The 22,630-nt window shown below is 40.9% G+C and overlaps 1 protein-coding gene across 1 annotated transcript; it reads left to right on the top strand.

Annotated features, from left to right (window-relative positions):
- Positions 1 to 4,107: 4,107 nt before the first annotated feature.
- Positions 4,108 to 19,834, top strand: dyrk4 (dual-specificity tyrosine-(Y)-phosphorylation regulated kinase 4). Its single transcript, XM_061823198.1, has 15 exons — positions 4,108 to 4,121; positions 5,592 to 5,667; positions 10,692 to 10,769; positions 12,691 to 12,846; positions 13,115 to 13,265; positions 13,456 to 13,619; positions 14,293 to 14,429; positions 14,512 to 14,652; positions 16,098 to 16,236; positions 16,464 to 16,545; positions 17,871 to 18,043; positions 18,134 to 18,194; positions 18,551 to 18,680; positions 18,786 to 18,967; positions 19,595 to 19,834. Exons 1-15 carry the CDS (start codon positions 4,108 to 4,110, stop codon positions 19,747 to 19,749), a joined length of 1,839 nt encoding a protein of 612 aa, XP_061679182.1. The 3' UTR covers positions 19,750 to 19,834.
- The last annotated feature ends 2,796 nt before the right edge of the window (positions 19,835 to 22,630 follow it).

Genomic DNA, 22,630 nt, shown 5'->3' with positions numbered 1-22,630 from the left:
CAACCGTTGCGAGGATAAACGGCTTGGAAAATGGATGGTTTAATTGTGTTTATAACGTTAAGTCCGCCTCTGTCCACTAGGTGTCAGTGTAGTCTAAAGTAGCGCTTCACTAAATCAAGTTGCGGTCTCATTACGCACCTTGAAGTTATTTCATGCCATACCACCAGATTTTTGTTTAAATCCCCCTTTGCTCATTATTTCACCATGATTGGTGGTTAAAAAAGATACTGCTGTCTTTTTGCGCTGCTGACATGTTTGTTTGGATTGGACTGATGTGCTGTTCATGATGTATTTTTGCAATAAAATAGCCTCACTCCCACTGCTTCAGCAAGCAATCTGGAAGCTTGCGTGGCACCCATCCATATTGATTCAGAGTGGTGGAAAAGCTAATCATTAATTGGATGTACAAAGAATTGTGGCTCGCCACCCAGGGAGATATGTTAATGAATGCTAAGTCGCATCGAGTGTCTGTTTTTCTTTAACAGTGAGTCACGCAAGAAAGAGCTGCTCAACAGCGTATGCCAACATCCTCCCCCATTGTATCTTTTCCTTCTATCGCCATAGGCTCAGGAGAATTGTGTAATAAAGTGAGAGGTGTTATCTCAAATGTTATATAAAAAGATCTGATTGTTTACCATGTTTGGCTCACCAATCGAATCATATCGTAACTTCAGATTTGTAGCTAGAATCATAATCATAGCGTCAAGGTCTGTAAAATGTCACATCGGGAGAAATAATTCTGGTTATTGTTCTATTATTATTTGAATGTAATGCTTTTTCGATATGTAGTTCGGTGAATCAAACAAGACTATCCACACATTTTCTGTACCACTTTTCCTGTTTAGAGTCACAGCAGATGATGGACTCCATCCTAGCTGAGTAAGAGGGAAAGACTGACTACATCTTGGGTTGGTCAAAAGTCGATCATAGGGGTGATTGTGAATATAGACGCTATATAGAGAGGGAGTTCATCCCCTTTGGTAACTGTGCAAAAGTGTGCGATGTGAACCACTGCACTAGCAATGGCACGAGGACAGGCCCCAAGAGTGGATCTTCTGATTGTGTGTCAATCCACTGTGCTGTATGTGACATCTGGTGATTGACAAAGGTCTACACGCTCATTTAACAGATTACACCTGAGTCTTTGACAGTAATGCAATTAACATCTCAGAGGCCTTCCCATACTTGAATGTTATCCCGTATGTGTCCAAGTGGGACCTTCTGGAATACAGTACTATCCCCTTATGTTTGGCACCATAATGACAGCAATTGTGTCAGTGCCTATTGTCTCGATGAGGCATGAAGTCATCATTTAAGACTTGCATTTAGTTGTAATTGTTATGATGTGAAGGCAGTAGATTGTCTGTGTGACAATTTTGCCAAGACAAAAGGGGGTCACCTTGCTTGGTTTGCTGCGGGAGGTGACAGGAGCGTTAACGCTTAAACACAATAAAAACACTCATCTTACATTTGCACAAGATCTCTTTAGGACCAAATACTGTACACGAAAGTGTGTCTGTGAATGGCATTGTACATTTGTTGATGCAGTGAATACATGTTTTCCATTCTATTTGTACGGTACTTTTCTTTAATTACATATATGTGATGACCTTGAGTGATCTGAAAAGCAGAGGTGAGTAGAATAGGCAAAATCTGTGCTCAAGTAGGAGTACTGTTACTTAGAATAATCTCATTCCTCGGGTAAGAAAGTACTGTAAAAACTACTCAAGTCCTGTATCGTTCTGTGTGCAGACCTTTTATCAGAAATTGGTCTATTTGATCCATATGTGTTGCAATGAGTCACTACAATGGAGCTCAATTAACTTGGTATAGAAATGTCTTGTACAGTATTCAGAAAAGTGGAGAATTTTATGTTCATGGATTGCAAGCCCCAAAAAAAAAAAAATTCTAGAGGGACGCACATGCATGATAACAACAGCCTTTCGAGCTGATGAGACTATAGTGTCATCACCCTGCCTGCGGTTTCTAATTTCAGGAACAGAAGTAGCGCTGGTTCTCAGATATGAAGTCAGCCTGAGACTCATTTACATGTTCTTGCGATGTTTTTACAAATGATGAATAAAGTATTCTAATCTGGAGGATCGGCGGATTATGTGCGTGTAGTTGGTCTACGAGGGCTGGCACAGAGAAGTAGTACGAGGTCAGCTACCTGGACCAGCAGACAAATGATATAAAGCTTTCATAATTCTTCAGTTAAACACGAGAACCAATAAAACAATGTGAGCACAATTGTTGTCCTTCAGGCACAGTTCTGTCTAAATCTGGGTCCACTGCTAACATGACTAAAATAATAATGCCATTTAAACATAATTTATCAATTGATGGACGAGGATTGCATTTTTATTGAGCATTGACATTTCTTTGCTTCTTTATCACCTTGCTCAGGTTGTTCTTCTTCTATGGAGAACTTATGACATGTTTCACTGCAAGTTAAGGTTAAAAAATAGACCTAAAGAATAAATATTGTCTGCCAATATTTTTGCACCAATATGTTTTACAACAAACTGAGTAAGCATTCTGTTTACTGTTCGTAAGATTAGAAAAAAATACATGGGAAGATTCTATATTCTCGGTGTGATGTATGTATAACTTGGGGGGGGGGGGGGGATGTTTTTAAAATAAGAACTAATGTTCCCAAAGCAACATGATGAAGAACAATAATTGTTAGAATACTTATTCATCAAACGTCTGTGTCGGACACAGATTTAAGGAGTTTGTTTTGTCTTGCTCCTTGCTCTTTTCAAAACAGAGAGCCTCTCCAAATGGTTTAGTCCACTTCATTGTTTGCAGAATGATAACCTGCAACTCAGAAGAGCAAATGAGGACTCGTGCACAATTAAGCTTGATTGCAGCTTTCATTTGTGCTTAAAGTGTTGCACATCTATTTCTATTATAATCAAGGTTAGCTGTGGCCATTGGTTTGCCATGTGGCAAAAACGTTTGGATAAATCGGAGCTCGGAAGTTAACTGAAAGTAACGTGAATTTATTTTATTCCTGAATAAGTAAACTGATTGGATAAATAAAATCCCGAGGTCTGCGCTTACTGTGCTTCTAAAAAGTATTTTCTTCTCATTGAGCTGTTATCTCGCTCCAGTTCCCCTCATCAGACTGCCGGCAGCAATAACCCTGTGTTCTGACAGTATATCAAACACAGCTTCTCATCTTTTAAAATGTGGTATGTATGACTCCAGTGTCATCTGACCCTGGGTAGCGCTTCTAATGGACAATGGACAGCCTACCTGGTGTCCATTGTTTGAGGGTCTGGCTTTATACCTCAAATTTTGAGGCAAGACCAAAAGATGAGAGGGAAGAAAAGACGTAAAGCAGCCAAGCCGGTCTGACCCAGCAGCAATGGAATACTGATGCTTCAGAAATAGCAACATATTTCCTGTCACCAAAACAAAGTGATATATTACTTTTATTTTTGGTGGAGCGGCAGAATGACTGCCAGCGAAGATCCTGTGGCCACTAAAAAAAATGGACGAAAACAACATGTCAAATGGTGTGTATTTGTGGTCAACATTAGACACTGCGGTTGAGGATAGGCGGTGCACATGCATGTGCATTTGTTACTGAAATCAACAGTAAGGCAAGGCAAGACAGCTTTTTTTCCATTGCACATTTCGTACACACCCCAAAAATGACTTTAAAAGACCTTACTCATAAGCATGAAAAATGAATACTTTTTAACATGGACTTAAAAACATTCACACTTGGGGCTGACGTTGAAGTGACCCTTGAGGGACTCCATTTGAAAACTTAGCATTGTCACAAAGACAGTAACGTTTTTTTTCCAAGTAGGACCTGAACAGTTTAAGAACTGTTCTCCTGAATCCGACTCAAGTTTCCACACTGTTCAATAGTTTGTTGTGATCTGCTGTATCAAACACTGAGATCCAACATCACAAGAACTGAAACCTTTCTCAAGTCAGTGTTGAACCTTATATCATTTAACACTTTGATTAGAGCCGATCCCATACTGTAATGAGGTTGAAAACCTGATTGAAATTTGTCAAAAAATTACATTTAGGTTCAGGAAATTGCTGAGCTGTTTGAAAACAACTTTCACAACAATGTTGGCTCCAATGTTGGGCGAGGGGTTGGGATGTTTTTTTTTTTTGCTAACATAGAAACATTTGGCTTTTTTTTTCCAGAAGTGGCTTAATGGCAGCTATTTCCAGGGATTCGGAAACCTGCCTGGCAGAAGTGAGCAATTTATCATTTGCTGGAAATCATTAAGCAGAGACTTTGCAATAGTTTTCTTCATATTACTGATAAAGATGAGGTAAATGTCAATTTGTTTCGGGGATCCATTTACTTTAGTGGGAAACTTTGTTTGAGTTTCCAAACATATTATTCCACAAACAAACAAATCACAGAATGTCCATCCATCCATTTTCCGATCTGCTTATCCTCACAAGGGTTGTGGGAGTGATGGAGCGAATCCAAGCTGTCATTGAGCAGGACGCAGGGTACACCCTAAACCAGTTACCAGCCAATCACAGAGCACATGGATACAGACAAAAGTTGTACTGACAGTCACACCTAGGGGCAAAATAGTCTCCAATGAATGTTTTTGGGATGTGGGAGGAAACCGGAGTCCCCAGTGAGAGCACACGCAGGCACGGGGAGAACATGCAAACTACACACAGGCAGGGGCTGGGATTTGAACCCCAGTCTTCTGAACTGTGAGGTCAATGCTCTCCATCTGCGCCACCATACCGCCATCTCAGAACATCTCAGAATGAATTACGTTACCAGTAACCAAGTAACTAAAGTAACCAAGGTTCCAGTGTTTGATTAATTTGGTGTAGTGGTTCAGCAAATGGGAGGAAACCTGACAGCCCCCGTAGACATTGTCACCAAGATATGATGACAAGCGAGAAGGGAGAGGAAAGTCTGAACCTCAGGGGCGCCTCATTAGAGCTCCAACATTTGTCACTCAGACTTCCTCAGTCACATTAACCGTTCACCGGGGAAGAGATCAGTATCTATAGTAACTCTCTGTCTACTCCAGTGCTTCCCACCTTCATCAAGACACTCCCCAGAGGCCTCTCGCACAGGAAGCCGAGTGCTGGGGACCTGCCGCTGATGTCTCCAGCTGCAGAAAGAGTCCCTCGTTGAGTCACGTCCACACGTCACTGCCAGCAGCAAAACACAGGCAAACTCCCTCACCAGGTACACTAACAGCAAAGAAAGACACGGTTGCGTCTTTCTGTGTGTTTCCTGAAGCAGAGTGGGAATCAGACAAGGACCACCTGCACCATTGCTTCCTCATTATGGAATGGAAGGATGCTTGATTCAGCCACATTGCAGTGAGTAATTTTGTACAAAAGGTCTTCAGGAAAAAGTCAACTCTTATTTCATCGTCGTGTAAAGACTGATTAAGGATTGAAACTGGGACCTTACAGTAACAAGATGCAGACGTTATTGTCCTTTGCCTGAGACAAGCGGATTGTGTTAGGTCACCTCTGGCTTGCTGAGTACTACACATCCCTCTGGCGGGTTGAGGTTGACTTCAGGGTGTAGTTGTGGAAACATGGAGGAGTTGCACGATGCGGGATGACAGAACCTCACCTGCCTGCGGTGGATTTAACCTCCTCCAAGGCTGCTGTTGGAGCAGGCACAGGAGGATCCAACCTGAGGTATGAATTTACAAGTGAAGGATTTATTTACAAGTAAATGCTGTTGTGCACAGCTTTAAAGTATCACCTTGCTTCTTTTAATAACATTAGCTGTCAAACAAGTTTTGCTCTGCCTTCGCTTTGGACAATGCTTTTTCCCCAAGGTGAAGATACACTTCAGATGGTGAACAATGGCAACGCGTACTGTAAAAAGTTAGTTGACCATTACTTATGCTATTTGCATTTAGTGGGATTTCATTCAAAGATAAAATGTAAATTTGTAGGAAATAGTTGTGTATTTTTAGAACAAATGTTTTAATTTATTTTTTTCTTTTACTTGTTTCCATTACAGCAAAGACCACCTTTAAGGTTAGGGTTAAAAATAATAATAATGTCAGCAGCATTTCTGCCATATTTATGCATGACTACTGCTTAGAGTAGACTGTAATTTACACGTTCCTGGAAATATTCAGGAGGATTTTAATACAGTGCATAAGTATGACTGAAATTTCCAGTGGGAGCATGTTGTCACATTAACATTTTGTGGATGCAATTAACCTTTTCAAGTATAATGAACTCAAAGTTATTTGCTATGCTGTCCGAAGATATTTGATGCAATGCAGAAACATGGAACTGAGCAAACGTTATGTTTGATTATTGTTGCAATAGGTTTCTGAAAATGGTTAAAACAGCTTGGATTTGAAATTACAACAATGGATTGGAAAAAAATTGGACATTTAAATGAATACTAAATTACGCAAAATAATCATTATAATACAAACGTACAGATATTTGTGTTAAAGTGTCATTTCCAAGCTCCCATCCCACTTTATTCCCCATACGCTACTCAGTTTAGCAGCCCCGCCACAACACAATAAGAGGCCCTGCCTGTAGGCAGCTTTGAGGTCTCTGTAGTCCAAAAGGCAGTACGTATTTTGTTTTCTTCTCAGACGGACTTTTCCTGTATCTGCGTATTTAAATGAGGCAGAATGATCCACAATATGACAAAAAACAAATAAACAATATGAAGCCACATTTAAGGTCCAAAACATTTAATGCTGGATGTAAATAATGCAAATATTGTACTTACGACTCAGTGCCCTCCAGTGCTGAAAAAATGAATAGTGAATTTGTCTGTTTTTTTTTTTTTTTAACTATAGAGAAAAATGTCCCAGACATCTCATTCTAGGGAGTTCTGCTGCTCTTAAATGAGATGCATGGCTAGTACTCGTTAATCAAAATTCATTTAGAAAAAAAGGCCTACTTCAGAGTACTTGGTGTACCCCTTCAAATAAGCCCACTCCAGCTGCTGAGGCCAATCACAGTCCATCCATCACCAAATCTGTATTAGTACTGCATCATGGCTTGCATGCTAGTAGCTTTGTACCGCAACCTAATATACCTCAACTTTTGTACACAACACTTGCTTAGGGAATAAACTTGTGTAATAAGCAGCTTCTTGAAAAGGTACACATCCTGTCCTGGGAGTGAGATGGATTACTGGAGTAACCAATGCGGTTGCATAAGAGCTGTCAGCTAATCATATTCACCTCCTGGGCCCCTTCTCACATGGACAAACAGTACCACCCCCACCCCAACCCCAAGGAATTAGTCTATGGAAAATCAATGTGCAGCGCTCACTTACATGTGCAACGTGTGAAACAAGCCTTCTCAAAATCGCACACACACCGCGTACACCACGTTTGTCGCAATTTGCAGTGATTCATGCTGCTCATTGTTACAATGTCTCTTGAATGAATCTGAATGAATGAATCTATAATGTTTTAAACTGCTACTACAGGAGGGGTCATCAACACAGTGCCCGTGGGCAAAATGTTGTCCCCAGGGATCATATCAAGGGCCCCGCATTCCTGTTCTAAAAATAGCTACCCAGGGATGCAATATTGCAATTTCCTTGGAATGTTGTCAGAGAGCTAAATTTAAAAAGTATAAACATGCACAAAGTTTTATAGAAACAATGTTGATATTCTGCTGTTTTCTTCCTTATTAAATTATTACGTGAAATCATTCATATGATCAGTGGCTGCATGCTAGTGTACAGGATTCTCATTCATTATTTATTTGAGCACATCAGTAAAGATAATTTGAGGTCATTTTTAAAAGGTGTGTCTCAAAGTCAAACTCTTTGCTTTAAAGAAGTAGCTTTCAGTATCAAAAAGGTTGGTGACTCCATACACCAACCAGAACAGAAATATTTCAAATATTTTGCCTTTACAAATATACAGTAAAACTGCTCCCTTTGACTTAGCCTGTTGTTAAGTTATTATAATAGTATAACTGTACTGCATCACAATGAGAGCTGTTCCCATCATATTTGAACTCGGAGAACCTATTTAACCGTAAAATTATAAACAGAAAGACAGCATAACACAACTGAGCCAATATTTTTGAAAGGTGATTGAGTACATAGTTATTTGCGATGACGTACAGGGAGGGGGTGGTTAGATCGTGCTTGTTTCCCAGGGAATCCTAAAACTCATAGTGGAGATTGTGAGGGAGTCTCCGGAGAATATCGAGCGGCGAGGCTGACGTGCGCGCGTGCGTCGGTGGAAATCTGCTCCACGCTGCGTCGGTGTTGGGGGGGGGGGGGGGGGGACTCGGTGGAGGTGGGCCGAGCAGCAGAGGGATAGAAAAGACACACATGCGCGTCTATATCGAGACATCCCCAGCTGTCCGCGGCAGAAACCTGACCAGGTGGCTCCCGGTCCTCCTTAGCCGGGCGCGTCACGACGCACGGAACCGACGACAGCTTGCCTCTTGCGCTAATCTCTGCCGGTGACGCAAACAGTGCGCGGAAAACCTGGAGTGCGCCTGTTTTAGCATTTGTGGCTCCGATCAGTTTCAACGACATTCACGCACTTACTGTAGAGCACGGATTTGCCATAGGACACGGCGGAGTTGGATACGATGACAATTTTTGTTTGGATTCTATAAAGTCTCCTGCATCAATATTCACTTTTTATTCATTCATTTATTTTAGAGTCACGCTGTCATCATGTTGCCAGAGATAAATAAGGTGAGGAAACTTGTTTGTACACCACTCAGTAGAATTTGACTAGCGTTATACGTATTTAAAGTTTATTGCGAGGTGTTGTAGAGTACATTTCTATTCCAGATATGTCTTTCTTGGCCCAGAGGTCAAATATAGGTAAAAATTTACAGCTACAAATTTTGAGATAATAATTGAATATACCACCGATACTTTGCAGTCTTGTTTTAACTGCCCACAGAAAGATAATTCTTCAAAATATGTATTTTCTATCATTTAGCATTTGCAGAGGCAAACATTTTTGGTGCCGTGGTAATATCATTGGATTATGAATATGCTACTGTATGTACATATGATTTTGTGGCCACTAAGTCTATATTTGCTCCACTGTCACGAGTGAACTTGGTTTCCCAGAAAATGCTGACTCAATACAATTTCGGGAAGACCCCAGGATGCATCAGTCGTGATGGCAAACTCAATATTATTGGCTTCAAATCACATCCCCAAATTCCACAAGAAATGCATAATCTGTTCGCATGTGGTGGAAAAACAAAATTCCTTTCTATTTTAGTCAGTGCTTCGTACATCATCATTCAGCAGTTGATAAGGCAAAATATTGGAAGTTATTTGACGTTAACCGGCCTTTGCTCCATGTGTGGACCTTCTGCAAGCATCCACGAGGGTCCCACGGAGGCAAAGCTTCCTGGGGGGATGACCCTGCAGCGGTGACGCCCAATTATTTTACCCGCTAAACATGGTAACATGGATTCATCTCACACTTGCAACTAGTCTAGTTCAGCGTTTCCCAACCTGCAAATGCAAATATTTAACATTACAAAAATCTTACAGCATATCACCAAACAAGAAGGTCAGATCTCATTACATGCAAGTTACTGTGTGCAGGTCCCATCTGCTTTGTGGAGGAGCATTTAATTGTTCTGATCCTTACAATGGACAATGTCAGATGAGATGAATGAAAAGCATTTAGCCATTAAGTACTTTGGCGTCTTTTCACATGATGCCATATGGCTCCACAAGCTCAACATTCATTAGTCAATTCATCCACACAGGTGAGCTTTTATGTCAGTCCGCCACAGTGACCTACATGCCCCCTACTTTGCATTGTAACATGACTACCGTAAAGACCACCCGTGGTTTTATCCGACCCACTGGCGAGTGAAGCCAACAGGCCCTTTGAGGATCTTGTTTACTTTCAGATCATCCATTTCTGCTCATTCGTCAAGTCCGGAAGATTCATTTGGGATTAATCTGTTATGTTTGCCTCATGAGCACAGGACAAGGTTTAGATTATAGCAAGTGTTTTTATCCCGGTCAGCACGCCTGTTTCACCTTTCCCTCCCAACCCTGGGCAGGTAGGGTGATCTGCGTGTATCTCCGAATGGGGTTAAGCTTTTTTTTTTTCCGCCCATATGGAGCCAACATGGGCTCACCCACTGATTAAAAAGGCACGTGCCGTGTCAGCCAGATTGGTATCAAAAGGGATTCATCCCAAATACCCCAGTTCCTTTTAATAGAATGTGAAAGTCCATTGGTTTTGACTACAGATTGCTTCTCTTGAACACATACACGTGTACATTCACTGGCAAGCACAAGGACGAACAGGCACATGTTCAGACACTGCACACCAGGAGGAAAAGGTTCAGCATACGCGAGGGATTGGTTGTTGCTGGGTTTTTACAGAAGTAACATATTTTTAGATCTCACTGCATTATTTTTGGTACCAATTTTTGCTCGGCTGGCTGCAGTGTGTGCGTGGGTGTGTGCGTGCATATGTGCGTATGTATATATGTGTATGTGTATGTGTGTGTATGCGTGTGACTAGAGAATAAATATGAGAAGCAATTTCCGCAACACTGCTTTCATCTTTTGAGGTGTTAAAGGATTCTTGAATCTGACAATGTGTGTGACTTTCAAATTCACTGTTGGCCCATTTCTACTCTGCCTAAAATGAACAGAAGCATAATTGCTTTTGCGGTCTTGTTGTCCGCTTTAAACATTATTATTCCTCCTGCAGACGTCACGCCCGGAGGCATTCCCTCACAGACAGCAAGCAGAAGGGAGTCGTCTTGGGACCAACCGATCCTGCTTACAGGTCAGATTTTAACCTCTGCAAGATGCCATAGGAAATTAAATACATTATAACGATGCACAAGGTTGCCATGTAGTTCATTTGCGTGTTCTGGGAAGATATTATATGCAAATAAACTAATTCAGTATGCCCAATTCAATTATTCAAACCTGAGACAAATTGCGAGGGGTGATCATGGCTCTTCATACACTACATCTGAAAATCAGGCGCAAGGGTATTTTCAGTGCTTTGTGACAATTGTCGAGTACTGGCCTCTCCAAAGTATTTTTTTCTGGTGTGTCTTCCCAAGTTATGAACACAATGTTATATAGAATGGGAACTGGATCAAATTAAATGTGACTTTTAAGCTGTTAGTGGCATCACCAAAACTATCAAAGCAACAAATTTCTGATTTTGCAGTAATATTTGTTTGTCTTCCAGAGGCCCCGTAGCTCAGTGGTTAGAGCAGTGGTTTGGTAAACCAGGGGTTGTGGGTTCGTATCCCACTGGGGCCTCCACTCCCTGAGAAGGGTTGCGTCAGGAAGGGCATCCGGCGTAAAAATTGTGCCAAACATATATGTGCGTTCATCTGAGATGACACGCTGTGGCGACCCCGAAAGGGACAAGCCGAAAGAAACTTACTATTTGTTTGTCTTCCACTAACACTTCCAATTCCATCACTTCAATCTTGTGCTTTGGTGGGGTTCCAAATGTTCAATGGTGAAAACCATCAGTGGTACTTGTGCAGACGGGCTTTCAATACAAAAAAAAAGATATATACAGTACAGTCGAATCGGTTGTATTCATGTACGTAATATGTCAGGACAATGTTATTGTGATTGATTTAACCAGACATATTTGTGGAATGGCAGCTAACAAAATAGAGGCACGTCCTAAATTTACCGTGTAATTCCCTCCATGAGTCTGATATACAGTACATCTTTACAACATCTAATTCGTCCCAGCACACTTGGCATTGGACAGGGGTCTAATTTTACCCATCAGGCTCTCAGAGTATGCTTTGACGGCAGCCAGAGAGGAGCAGGTTACTCCTCTTGTCCCCCACAAAGCACGAGGAGATAGCGCCAGGACATGGCCTAGTCAGGACCGACAGGAGTTTGTCCCCATTACCCTCGGTAACTCCAGCTGCTCCCTGCTGGGGGTGCCGATCACCTGAGCCAGAAACTAAAAAGCAATCAGCCCAACACAAAGACGTACTGACGAAAGAGGCTGTGACAGGCATGCAAGGACAGTTCCAAAAAAAAAAAAAGATATCCTTCATTTATAGATCACACTCGCTGACCAACTCTACTTTTTTATGTTTACAACTGTGTTGTATATCCTGAATAGGTACATCTTCATTGTAGATATGGATTTCTGTCTATGAGATTAATTAGACACTATATATTGTTATAAGGGCAGCACAGTGGTTCAGCTGGAAAGCGTTGGTATCACAGTTCTGAGGTTCTAGGTTCGATCCCGGCCCTCCATGCGTGGAGTTTGCATGTTCTCCCCGTGCCTGCCTGGGTTTTCTCCTGGCACTTCGGTTTCCTCCTACATCCCAAAAACATGCAACATTAAATGAAATTGCCCCTAGGTGTGATTGTGAGTGCGGCTGTTTGTCTCTATGTGCCCAGCAATTGACTGGCAAGCAGTTCAGGGTGTACCCTGCCTCCTGCCCGTTGACAGCTGGTTTAGGCTGCAGTACTCCCCGTGACCCTTTTGAGGATAAGCGGCTAAGAAAATGAATGGATGGATATTACTCTCAATCATTTATTCTTCTTCTTATAAACTTAAGCAAGAAAGATCACCTCCATGGATGACCCACTCTATTTAGTTATTGTACAGTGTATGTCTTTTCAACGTTTTGTATTATTTAGTTTGTTGTTGTTTTCATTTAATGCTCTCACGAAGTTGTTAGTAAAACCAGTGTTTTTCCTTACAGAAGATTGGCCCAGGAGTAGCAACTTTGCCCCAGCTAGAGCCTCCAGTTGTCCAGGTGGTGGTCAGTAATGCCAAGAATCAGCACCAGCAGCAGTCGGACCATATCCTGCCCCAAATTGTCAATCAGGGGGTCCACAACTACTATCAGACAAGCACTGTAAGGATCTCATCAATTCACCATTTTAATCAAGTGTAATGATCATTCTGACAAGCACCAAAAAGTGCTCCGCATTTTAAATTCATTTGTTGATGATGATATTAGTCCCAGTTTTGTGACTGGGTTAGGTACCGTGTGATTGTTGTGGAACGTCTTCATGGTAACTGTCTTGAACTTGTAACTACTCACAGAAATATAACTGTAGGCTCTTTTAATAGTGTGGAAAAGTAAGATGACACAGAGCTGAAATTTGAACGTCCTTGAACAGGTTGAGAGGCCAAAGCCCACTCAGCACTTCACCATGCGATTTGGTGCCACCATGGATAAAATATCCGTCTCTCGCAACAACAAACTCTTCAGCAACAGGCTGAATAAAGAAAAGCCACCGGAGGGTCGCAGGCTACCAATGTCTCCTACAGGTATGTTTTCATGGAGTGCAATAAAAAGATTATATGCTCAGAAATCTTATCAAACCTTATTAATAGACTCATGGAAGAGAATAGCATGTTTGCATCACGATGCTTGCTCATCCTCCTCTGCTCTTCCAGCAATATGATAACATGACTCATATGATCTTCCTCCTCCTCCTCCTCCTCAAACTGGTAATAGATTCAATCAACAACTTCCAAGATCGTCTGACTGAGTTTGAGAGGGAGGAAATAATGGACTACGCAGAGATCTGGTTCCTCGGGCTGGGCTCTCAGAAAATCGAGGGTTCCCACAATGCACCGCAGAACTGTGGATATGATGATGAGCATGGGAGCTACATCAGGGTAATGTTCTGGTATTATCGAGATGATCTTTAACCTTAAATAGATGTCCAAATAAAATCGCTCTAAAACAAGTCCAAAAAGTGAGAAGTTTTGCATGGTACTAGAAATGATTTCCAAACATTGTAGCTGAGATTCGGGTTGGGCAAAACCAGGTTTTGAATTGGTCCGTTGTTTGAATCTGGGTTTGTTTTACGGTAAGTATGAAGCTTTCTAAATATCAACATTTCTGGAAAAAACATTCACCAAACATTGAATCGTTGTTCATCCTAAAGATGTGTGAAGGGACTGGAGTGAAGGCTCTGAAATTCTACCACTCTACATTCATCCAAACTCGTCTTAGTATTTAGGACTTTTCTGCTCGTACATGACAGAAAAGGAGATTCCCAAAACTATTTTCACAAAGTTGGAAGCATCTGAAATGTTTAGTTAAGATGAATATTTACGATTCGATGGAAGTGAGAAGTGAGTATTGCAGTATATGTAACATAAATGTAACATTACATGAATGTATAAACATAAAGTACACTAGTAGGTTTTCTGGAAAATTAAGTCAGTGCAGTTTATGTCAGTGGTTTTCATGAATTCACATGCCAATATTAGGGTGCCATTACTGTATATGGTATAGAGTATATAAACATATAAAGTAACTGTGCTACTTCTTTTGTTCTTCCAGGTACTGCATGACCACATCGCCTACAGATTTGAAGTACTTGAAGTAATTGGAAAAGGCTCCTTTGGGCAGGTTCTGAAATGCTTGGACCACAAGACCAACGAACTTGTAGCCGTTAAGATGATACGCAACAAGAAGAGGTGCAAGTTGGGAACATCTTTTTATGTGTCTATAAAGTGGCCTGGGGTAAATATGCAACTCAATATATTATTTGGTCTTCAGGTTTCATCACCAAGCTTTAGTTGAGCTGAAGATCTTGGATGCGATAAAGAGGAAAGACAAAGACAACGTTCACAACGTCATCCACATGAAGGAGTACTTCTACTTCCGAAATCACCTCTGCATCTCCTTTGAGCTTCTCGGGTTTGTACATACGCTTTCTTTCCCCCAAATCAGCATCCACAAAAACATGGACGGAATTGGACCATACGTTAAATAATACATGCAGGTAACTTCCGGCATGTTTTCAACCACAATTTAGCTAAAAATTAGATTTTAATTACACGTATTGAGGACTCCCCGAACATACCCGAAGGTCGAGACACCAGGGTGTGGTTACTCCATCCACTGCTAAGGCAACCAGAAGTGACATCGCAATTGGCAAACACAGTGTGCTACACACAATCCGCAATGGTGAGCAATGAGTTGAAATATTTGGAGGAGGAGGATTTTGACAAGCAGGAGCACCCAAATTAACTTGACTGTGCCAAAGCGTACGTTTGAGCCCATCACAGTGACGGGTTTAAGCAGCCAAGCAGCAGTAGAAGAAAAACAGTGGCCACTGGCTCAATGTGTCAAAAGAATTTTTTTATACAGCCATGGCTTGAAATAATGGCACCTCAGCAGTGCTAATATTTCTTAACACAACTATACATATCTATGTGTTTCAGTGGCACGGCACAAGCTTTTACATAGTATGCAGTATTCCTATATATTGTGTGCACCTCGCACGAGTAGAAAGATAGAAAGTCTTTGCTGTGTCTCTTGGCTTGTCATGTGGACAAACGTACAGACCACAGCACTGAAAAGTACTGTGTGGGTCTTTTTTTTTTCCTAATGCATATTAAACCATAATCAATTCATAGATATACACAAGGAAATGCTCACCTATTGTGTACGCCAGTAGAACCAAATGCCACACAATAAACCATCGTGACATCGCTTAATCATACAACAACAAAAATAAGATAGCATGGAACAATATCACACAATGCCAAATGAACAAGATGTTTGGCTCGTGTTACGTCGCAGCGGCGGAAAGACACGAAGACCAGAAGGCGCTGGATGCAAAAAGCAGAAGGCGCATTCTGCATCACACTTATCGGTTTAAATGCCTTATACCTGCTTTATCATCACTGTAAAATGTCAGATGTGGTTTGCAAAGGGGTTCTATGGATATCAGGGGGAAAAAAAAATTGTCCTCTGATCTTTGAGATAATGTTTCACCAGGAGTTACCACATTGATGTCATCCCATTAAAAGGTGGACCTTTTGAGGACATCTTGGACTGCCACCTTGTCTTGCATTACTGTCACCAAATCCTTGAGTTAAGGCGTTGATTAGAGCCCTATCTCTTACCCCTTATTGCTTCATGGTGCAGAGGCTCCAATTACACCATCCATAGCACACCTCATCACACATGAGAGCAGGAAAACATTGCTGCCACAATCCCCTTTTAGCCCCAACGGAAGGGACTCTACTAAGTTATGCAAATATGTTTGAAATTTGAATAGAGGCACTATGATAAATTGTGACGATTTTAAACCAATTCAAACTTAATAATTAGCAGTGGTTCATTTGTCTTGTCAGGGTGAACTTGTACGAGCTCATCAAAAAGAACAACTTCCAGGGCTTCAGTGTGGCTCTCATCCGTCGCTTCACACATGCTCTGCTGAGATGCCTGCAAATGCTCCACAGAGAAAAGATCATACACTGCGACCTCAAGCCGGTATTGATTCATACAGAACTACGGAATATGAAACTGGAATGATAATGCGATATAGACACAATTACATGAGCTACTTTTTTGTTGCCTTGCTCAGCTTCGCTTAGATATAGACACGGATAGAAGTTGTGGTAGTAGTAGTTGTAACTGTAGAAGAACATTTGTACCATCTTGTGGACGTGTGGGGTTACCGCTGTGGAAGAGAAACTTTAAAAAGTTTTCTTTAACAGGAGAACATCCTTTTGTCTCAAAGAGGACCAGGGAACATCAAGGTGGTTGATTTTGGATCAAGCTGTTATGAACAACAAAGAGGTGAGGGCACGTGTGGTTTTATGTGCCAAATTGTACTGACTGGACTCTGCCCATTAGCACAATTTAGCAAGATGCAATACCAAAGGTGTTTCAAATATATAAATGCACAGGGTGCCTTTTTTCATCTTGGCAGACGAGACAGCCAGATTTCTCACTAATATTCAATACGTAAATAAAGTTTGCTCTGATTCGATCACTATTATTTTTAATCTGAAGATGAATAACATCTTTGCTCTGATTGGTCCTGAGCAATATCGCAGCACTGTGGCTCGTGGCAGCGTTAATAGCGACATCGCATTTTTTGGATCATTTGATGGGGGTCTTACTGTCATTGTGAAGCACAATCCTCCAAATGTTGCATTGATGGTCCACTAACAGGGAATACGATCTGAAGGCGAAGATGGATGAAAATAATATTTTGAGGTTAGACTCGTCTTCTGCTCCCATTCACTTGAATAAGACCGCCACACGACGTTTATCGCCTGCACATATTTTGGCAATGATAACAAGCGACAATGACAGAGAGCTTGATCAGCTCAGCCATAGTTACATCATAATTTATAATACAGTTAAGTATTGTTGTAATACACAACATGTGCATCCATTATGGACTGTATTTTTATGCCTTGATGGCTGAGATTCACTTGCTTGAAACCTTCAAATGCCATGTTGTTGTTCAGGTGAGTTGAATGGGTGGGTACCAAACACAAAGTGGGCAAGTACTATCTACGGGGGATACCTGAAAGTTGTATCTTTTTTAATGCAAAAGAGCTTGTGCTCTTTATTACCTTTGCAAAGAGGACAGATAAGAGGGCTAGTGTCAAGAAGTATGTCGATATTTGACACGTCCCAACCATCAAATGGACAAAACAAATACACCACAGGGAGAAATGGCCAAATGGACACAGGCATTTAAGCGGCACAACAATACACAAAACCAACAGGAGTCTTTTTTCATGGAAACCTTCACGTTACCAGATGTTGCCAAGTCCTATTCAGACATGTTAGTGACCTCATTGTCATATTACAAATATAATGCAACCAAAATCTACTGAGGGCAAGTAAGGTAACTGCAATTAATTGTAACATTTATTATGAGATGCAATTGTCCATCACACATCAGAACAAAAGTGTCATATTAAATTATGGTCATGACGTTGCAAAATAAAGCTAATAAGCTAATAATAAATAGGGCTGGGAATCACAGAGTAACTCGTGGTACATTGATGCAATCCACTAATTGTACAATAACAGGCTTCTTCGATCAGATTTGAATGATGAGCAAGTGAAGTAAATTAGAGCTCGTCTCACCTGATCTATTGCAGTGTACACATATATCCAGAGCCGCTTCTACCGCTCCCCAGAGGTCATCCTGGGTCACCCCTACAGCATGGCCATTGACATGTGGAGTCTGGGCTGCATCCTGGCTGAGCTCTACACCGGGTACCCTCTCTTCCCGGGGGAGAGTGAAGTGGAGCAGATCGCATGCATCATGGAGGTGTGCATGTGATTACATACTTTCTCACATCTGCTGAACATGACCAATTGTGCAATTTACTGAACTCATCTAATTCCTTTTTGTTTGCAGCTTCTTGGAATGCCTCCTAATGATTTTGTCCAGTCCGCATCCAGGAGGAGATTGTTCTTTGGTAAGAAGTCATCCTCACCTCCTTTGCGTCACCTTTCTGTGGATATGACTGTGACGATCATGCAAAAGCTGCTGTTCAAGTTGATGAGATGTAACCAAAGTCTGGCAAAAATATTAGTAACTTTACTTCTGACGTCTGACAATAAGCAGTTCTGCCACCCAACTGGAAATAGTAATAATAGCAGTAGTCACAAAAGCCTTACTTCACTAATTGTCTTGTTGAAGCTCTGTGTTTCCAAGTCCTGTAATTGAATGTACATTTGTGCCAGTATGTGATAATGTAACAAAGATTATAGGATTTATTCATGGGGGTATTGTTCAGATCCAATAATTATCTCCGTTTGCATTCATGTTCAGACTCAAAAGGAAATCCCAGAAACACGACTAATACGAAGGGGAAGAAACGAAGACCCAATTCCAAGGAGCTGTCAACGACACTGAAGACAAACGACGTTTTATTCTTAGACTTCATCACACGCTGCCTCACGTACGTTCATGCGCGAGCTCTGCTTCACTTTCAAAAAAGGGACCGTTTTAAGTTCAGTGCTTTTAAAATCTTTTTTTTTTTTTTTAAATCCCTTGTGCTTTTCAGATGGGATCCGACTAAACGCATGACCCCAGATGAAGGTTTACAGCATGACTGGATCCTGGAGGGGAATTTCAACAAGGTGAAGCCCAGAACTAAACCATCAGGGAAAAAAAACGCAGACAGCGTGATAGCCGCAGAGCAAAATGGTGAACACAATTACAGGAAACAAGCTACGTGCAAATCTGGTGAGTACTTTTCTGCAATACTGCAAGTCAAGTCCGATACGCATTACATTGCACGATTGAGAACGTTACCACGAATGTCCTTTAAAACTACACATTTGAAGTCCCACAACGGATGTCATGACACTAAACCTCAAGAATAACTTGTGGGCGTAGGGATTTGGGGAGATTTATTCCAAAGGCAGACCAGCCTTAGGAGGGTAGTTGTGTAAAGTTTGTTGACTCCAACTCAAAGCATTGTGTTACATGATCCACCTTCAGTGTTTTGTTATGTTTTAGTGTTTATCTTCTCACATTTTGAAGAAGGTTAGAAATGTTCAAAATAAAATGAAGTGTGTGGTGCATCTGTTACATGTTTCAATCGGTTTCATTAAAATTAGGATTGCTTTACTGTTTTTAATGTATTAATGCTAACAATGGTTAACTTATAATTTAAAATTTAACTTGGGATACTGCCTAGACGGTTAATAATTGGGAGATTGTGTTCCAACTCAGTGGTTCCACTGTAATACGTTTTTCAAGTATACAGAGAATATATGGAATTTTCCAAATGCCTTGTTTACTGGATTGGTGCCTTATTCAGCATGGCCACCAAGCAGGGATCTAATCTCCTTTCTTGTCACGGTACAGCAGAGAGGTTGGGCTCCGAAGAAAACAGTGACGATGACAAGCTGAAGAGACACAGTTCAGGCGCAAAGACGACTCCGGGTGAGCGTCTGCGGCCTCTCGGGGCTTCGGCAGAGGACGAGCTGTGTGAAAATGAGGATTCGAAATTTGCCGATTGAGAGGTGGCTGTTCGTATCTTCGTCAAACCTCAGAAGGAAAAAGGGCAGAGATTCAAGAGAGCCTCGTCCCCTCTCGGTGTTTGCCTCCTCTATGAAGTAAGAGCAGAAGAGAGGTGTATTACACTCTAGGGAAAAAAAAGGGAAACTTAGAGTAAGTGGGTGCTGAGATTTGCACCTGCTTTTTCCCCCCTTCATTAGTCAGGAATACAAGTTAAAATGGTATCCGCCAAGCTTTCCAGCAGGGTGATGGTGACTGATTGCCAGAAACACTGCCATGTTTTTTTTATAGAGTGACTATGACACCACATGTGAAGACAATTCTAAGCTGAGTGGTCGATCAATTTTATGTGAGTAAGAACATTTTAGAAGACCACATGAGATTGGGGGCACGGTGGTGTAGCTGTAGAGCATTGGCCTCACAGTTCTGAGGACTGGGGTTCAAATCCTGACCCCGCCTCTGTGGAGTTTGCATGTTCTCCCCGTGCCAGCGTGGGTGTTCTCTGGGCACTCCAGTTTCCTCCCACATCCCAAAAACTTGCAAGATCATTGGACACTCGAAATTGCCCCTAGGTGTGATCATGAGTGTGACTGTTGTCTGTCTCCATGTGCCCTGTGATTGGCTGGCAATCAGTTCAGTGTGTAGCCCCCTCCTCCGCGAAGATAGCTGGGATAAGCTCCAGCACTCCCGCTACCCTTGTGAGGATGAGCAGCTCAGTAAATGGATGGATGGATGGATAGTCATGAGAATATCGCACTTTCAGTATGTTATGTTCTTCGTTATGTTTGTATGTGTTCGTCAGCCACATGATAATGCTCAAAAAATGTTGTTTCAACCTTTTTAATTATTGTTATTGGACATGTAATCGTTGTTGAGTATTGAAAACTGACTTTTTTATTTTATGAGAAAATAAAAATTATAAGCTAAATTTTAAAATGAGAAGAACATTCTAATTCTTATTTTTTTTTAATTTTATTCTCATGTGTCCTTTCCAATCCTTCTCATGCTTAACTATGAAAGTGTGTCTAGAATATGGGCCAAGCCAAAACTGTTTTGTATCCAGAGACACAATGTCACATACTTTTCACTGAAACAAAAATACCGCTGATTAATTTAATTTATTTGTTTGAGCTAATGTTTTCTATATGATTAGGAAAATATGTAAACTTCACTGATATTGTATTTGTGATTAGTTATTGTATATTGTGTCCAAAATATGTGTAGAAAAAAATAGCTATTTATTGTTACTGTAAGATAATATTTTGAAAGTATGTGACTAATATTTTTACACGAGAAACTAAAAGACAATCATAGTTTGTGCCTTGCAGTATTAGATAACTTGCACTTTACTCCTGAGTGTACACCTGGACTAGAAACTGTTGGATTCTTAGACTTGTGCAGTACAATACGAAACCTCCATGATGTTTTTTAACGGTGAATATATTTATTTATCTTATCTTGATTATTGATCTTAATGTAGATGATTTTTGTCTTGCAACACCACCAGTTTGAAATGTACAACAATGTACCAAGTGACAATCAGGCCCGCCATCAGAGATTCTGATAGAATGGAGGAGATGGAACATGACATATAATAAGTGAATATTATTCCTGTATTTTTTGCAAAAAATAAAATGTTATTTAATATATCTGTCTATGAATTTAATAATGAGACTGGCCTCTGCAGCACTGTCTTGATGTATGAAACATGATCCAAAAAGCTAAACTTTATCAATTAAGAGTAACCCGCATGCTCACAGTATCTTGAGCATCTGACAGTTCCTGGATCAAGAAAGAACATGGCCTTGGTGTGGTGGAGCAACCCCCTGCACACCTGATTTGGTGATGTGGGATATTTTTGGTCTTTCCCAATATGAGATGAAGAGGAACAGTTGTGAAAAGGTTGATGACATCAAGATGCCTGTGACCATGGCGCTTTGGAGGATACCGGAACAATCCTTACATATTAAGCACATTAAAGCATGGCAGGGAAAGGTGAGAAAGTGCTGTGAACCTCAAACTTTTGACTTTTTAGTCAAAAAGTATTAAGCCCAATTTAATTCCATCTATTAGTGTTTTCAAAAATGTTCACAGTTTGTAGCTTAAAAAGTTGTTTAAGGAGTTTTTTAAGGCTCTCATATTCCTTCCCATCATTTACAAATGAGGTCATATGTATTGGCTCATCAGGGGAAGGGGAACCACCACTGAAAAAAAATTCCAAAAGTTTAAAAAAAAATGCAGAAAAATGGAGAAGCTGCAACAGCAGAGTCAAAAAGTGAATGTCCAGGATCAAAGGTGAAGAGCAAGAGCCTACTTTGTTTGACAAGACAAATTGTGGCAGGCTGTTATGAAGATGTTAAGAACATCTTCAGATGTTAATCCAGAATTCCTGGAAATAAGACATAGTGCAAAAATCGTGAAAGAGCTACATTTTGCAAAGGTTTGTACCAGCTGGGGTCCCAGACAATTCACAGATACACACAAGGGGACCCGTTTTGAAACTTGTTTGGAGTGTCACAAAGGTGATGGATCTTGTGTTTTGGCCTATTGCAGCTCCCCCATACACATTTTGTGTATTTAGTACACTGTATTTCTGTATTTAGTGGTAGTTCCTCTTCCAAAGCAAGAAATTCCTTTGCAGCTCTTTGCTTTGGCTGACATTCAATAATGACCTCATTATCATTAAATGACTGACAGGAAAAGGGTAGTTTTAAGGCAAACTTAAAATTGGTATCTTAAACAGTTGGGCCGTTACTTTTTTGACTGCCTCTCGTAAAACGGTGGGTTTTCATGGAAAAAGTAATTTAGGGATGAGAGGATCTGACCTGAACATCATCCGGCTATATAAAAATCAACAGTTGGCTAATACGTCAATGATGGTAT

This window comes from Syngnathoides biaculeatus, chromosome 6 (assembly GCF_019802595.1).
Source record: "Syngnathoides biaculeatus isolate LvHL_M chromosome 6, ASM1980259v1, whole genome shotgun sequence".
NCBI lineage: Eukaryota > Metazoa > Chordata > Actinopteri > Syngnathiformes > Syngnathidae > Syngnathoides > Syngnathoides biaculeatus.
The sequence above is the reverse complement of the archived record's forward strand: the minus strand, read 5'-3'. Positions and strand labels throughout refer to the sequence as shown.

Coding starts and splice junctions, on each gene's coding strand:
- dyrk4 (XM_061823198.1), top strand. Junction 12,847..13,114: donor ACTACTATCAGACAAGCACT/GTAAGGATCTCA, acceptor GTCCTTGAACAG/GTTGAGAGGCCAAAGCCCAC. Junction 18,681..18,785: donor TTCATCACACGCTGCCTCAC/GTACGTTCATGC, acceptor TGTGCTTTTCAG/ATGGGATCCGACTAAACGCA.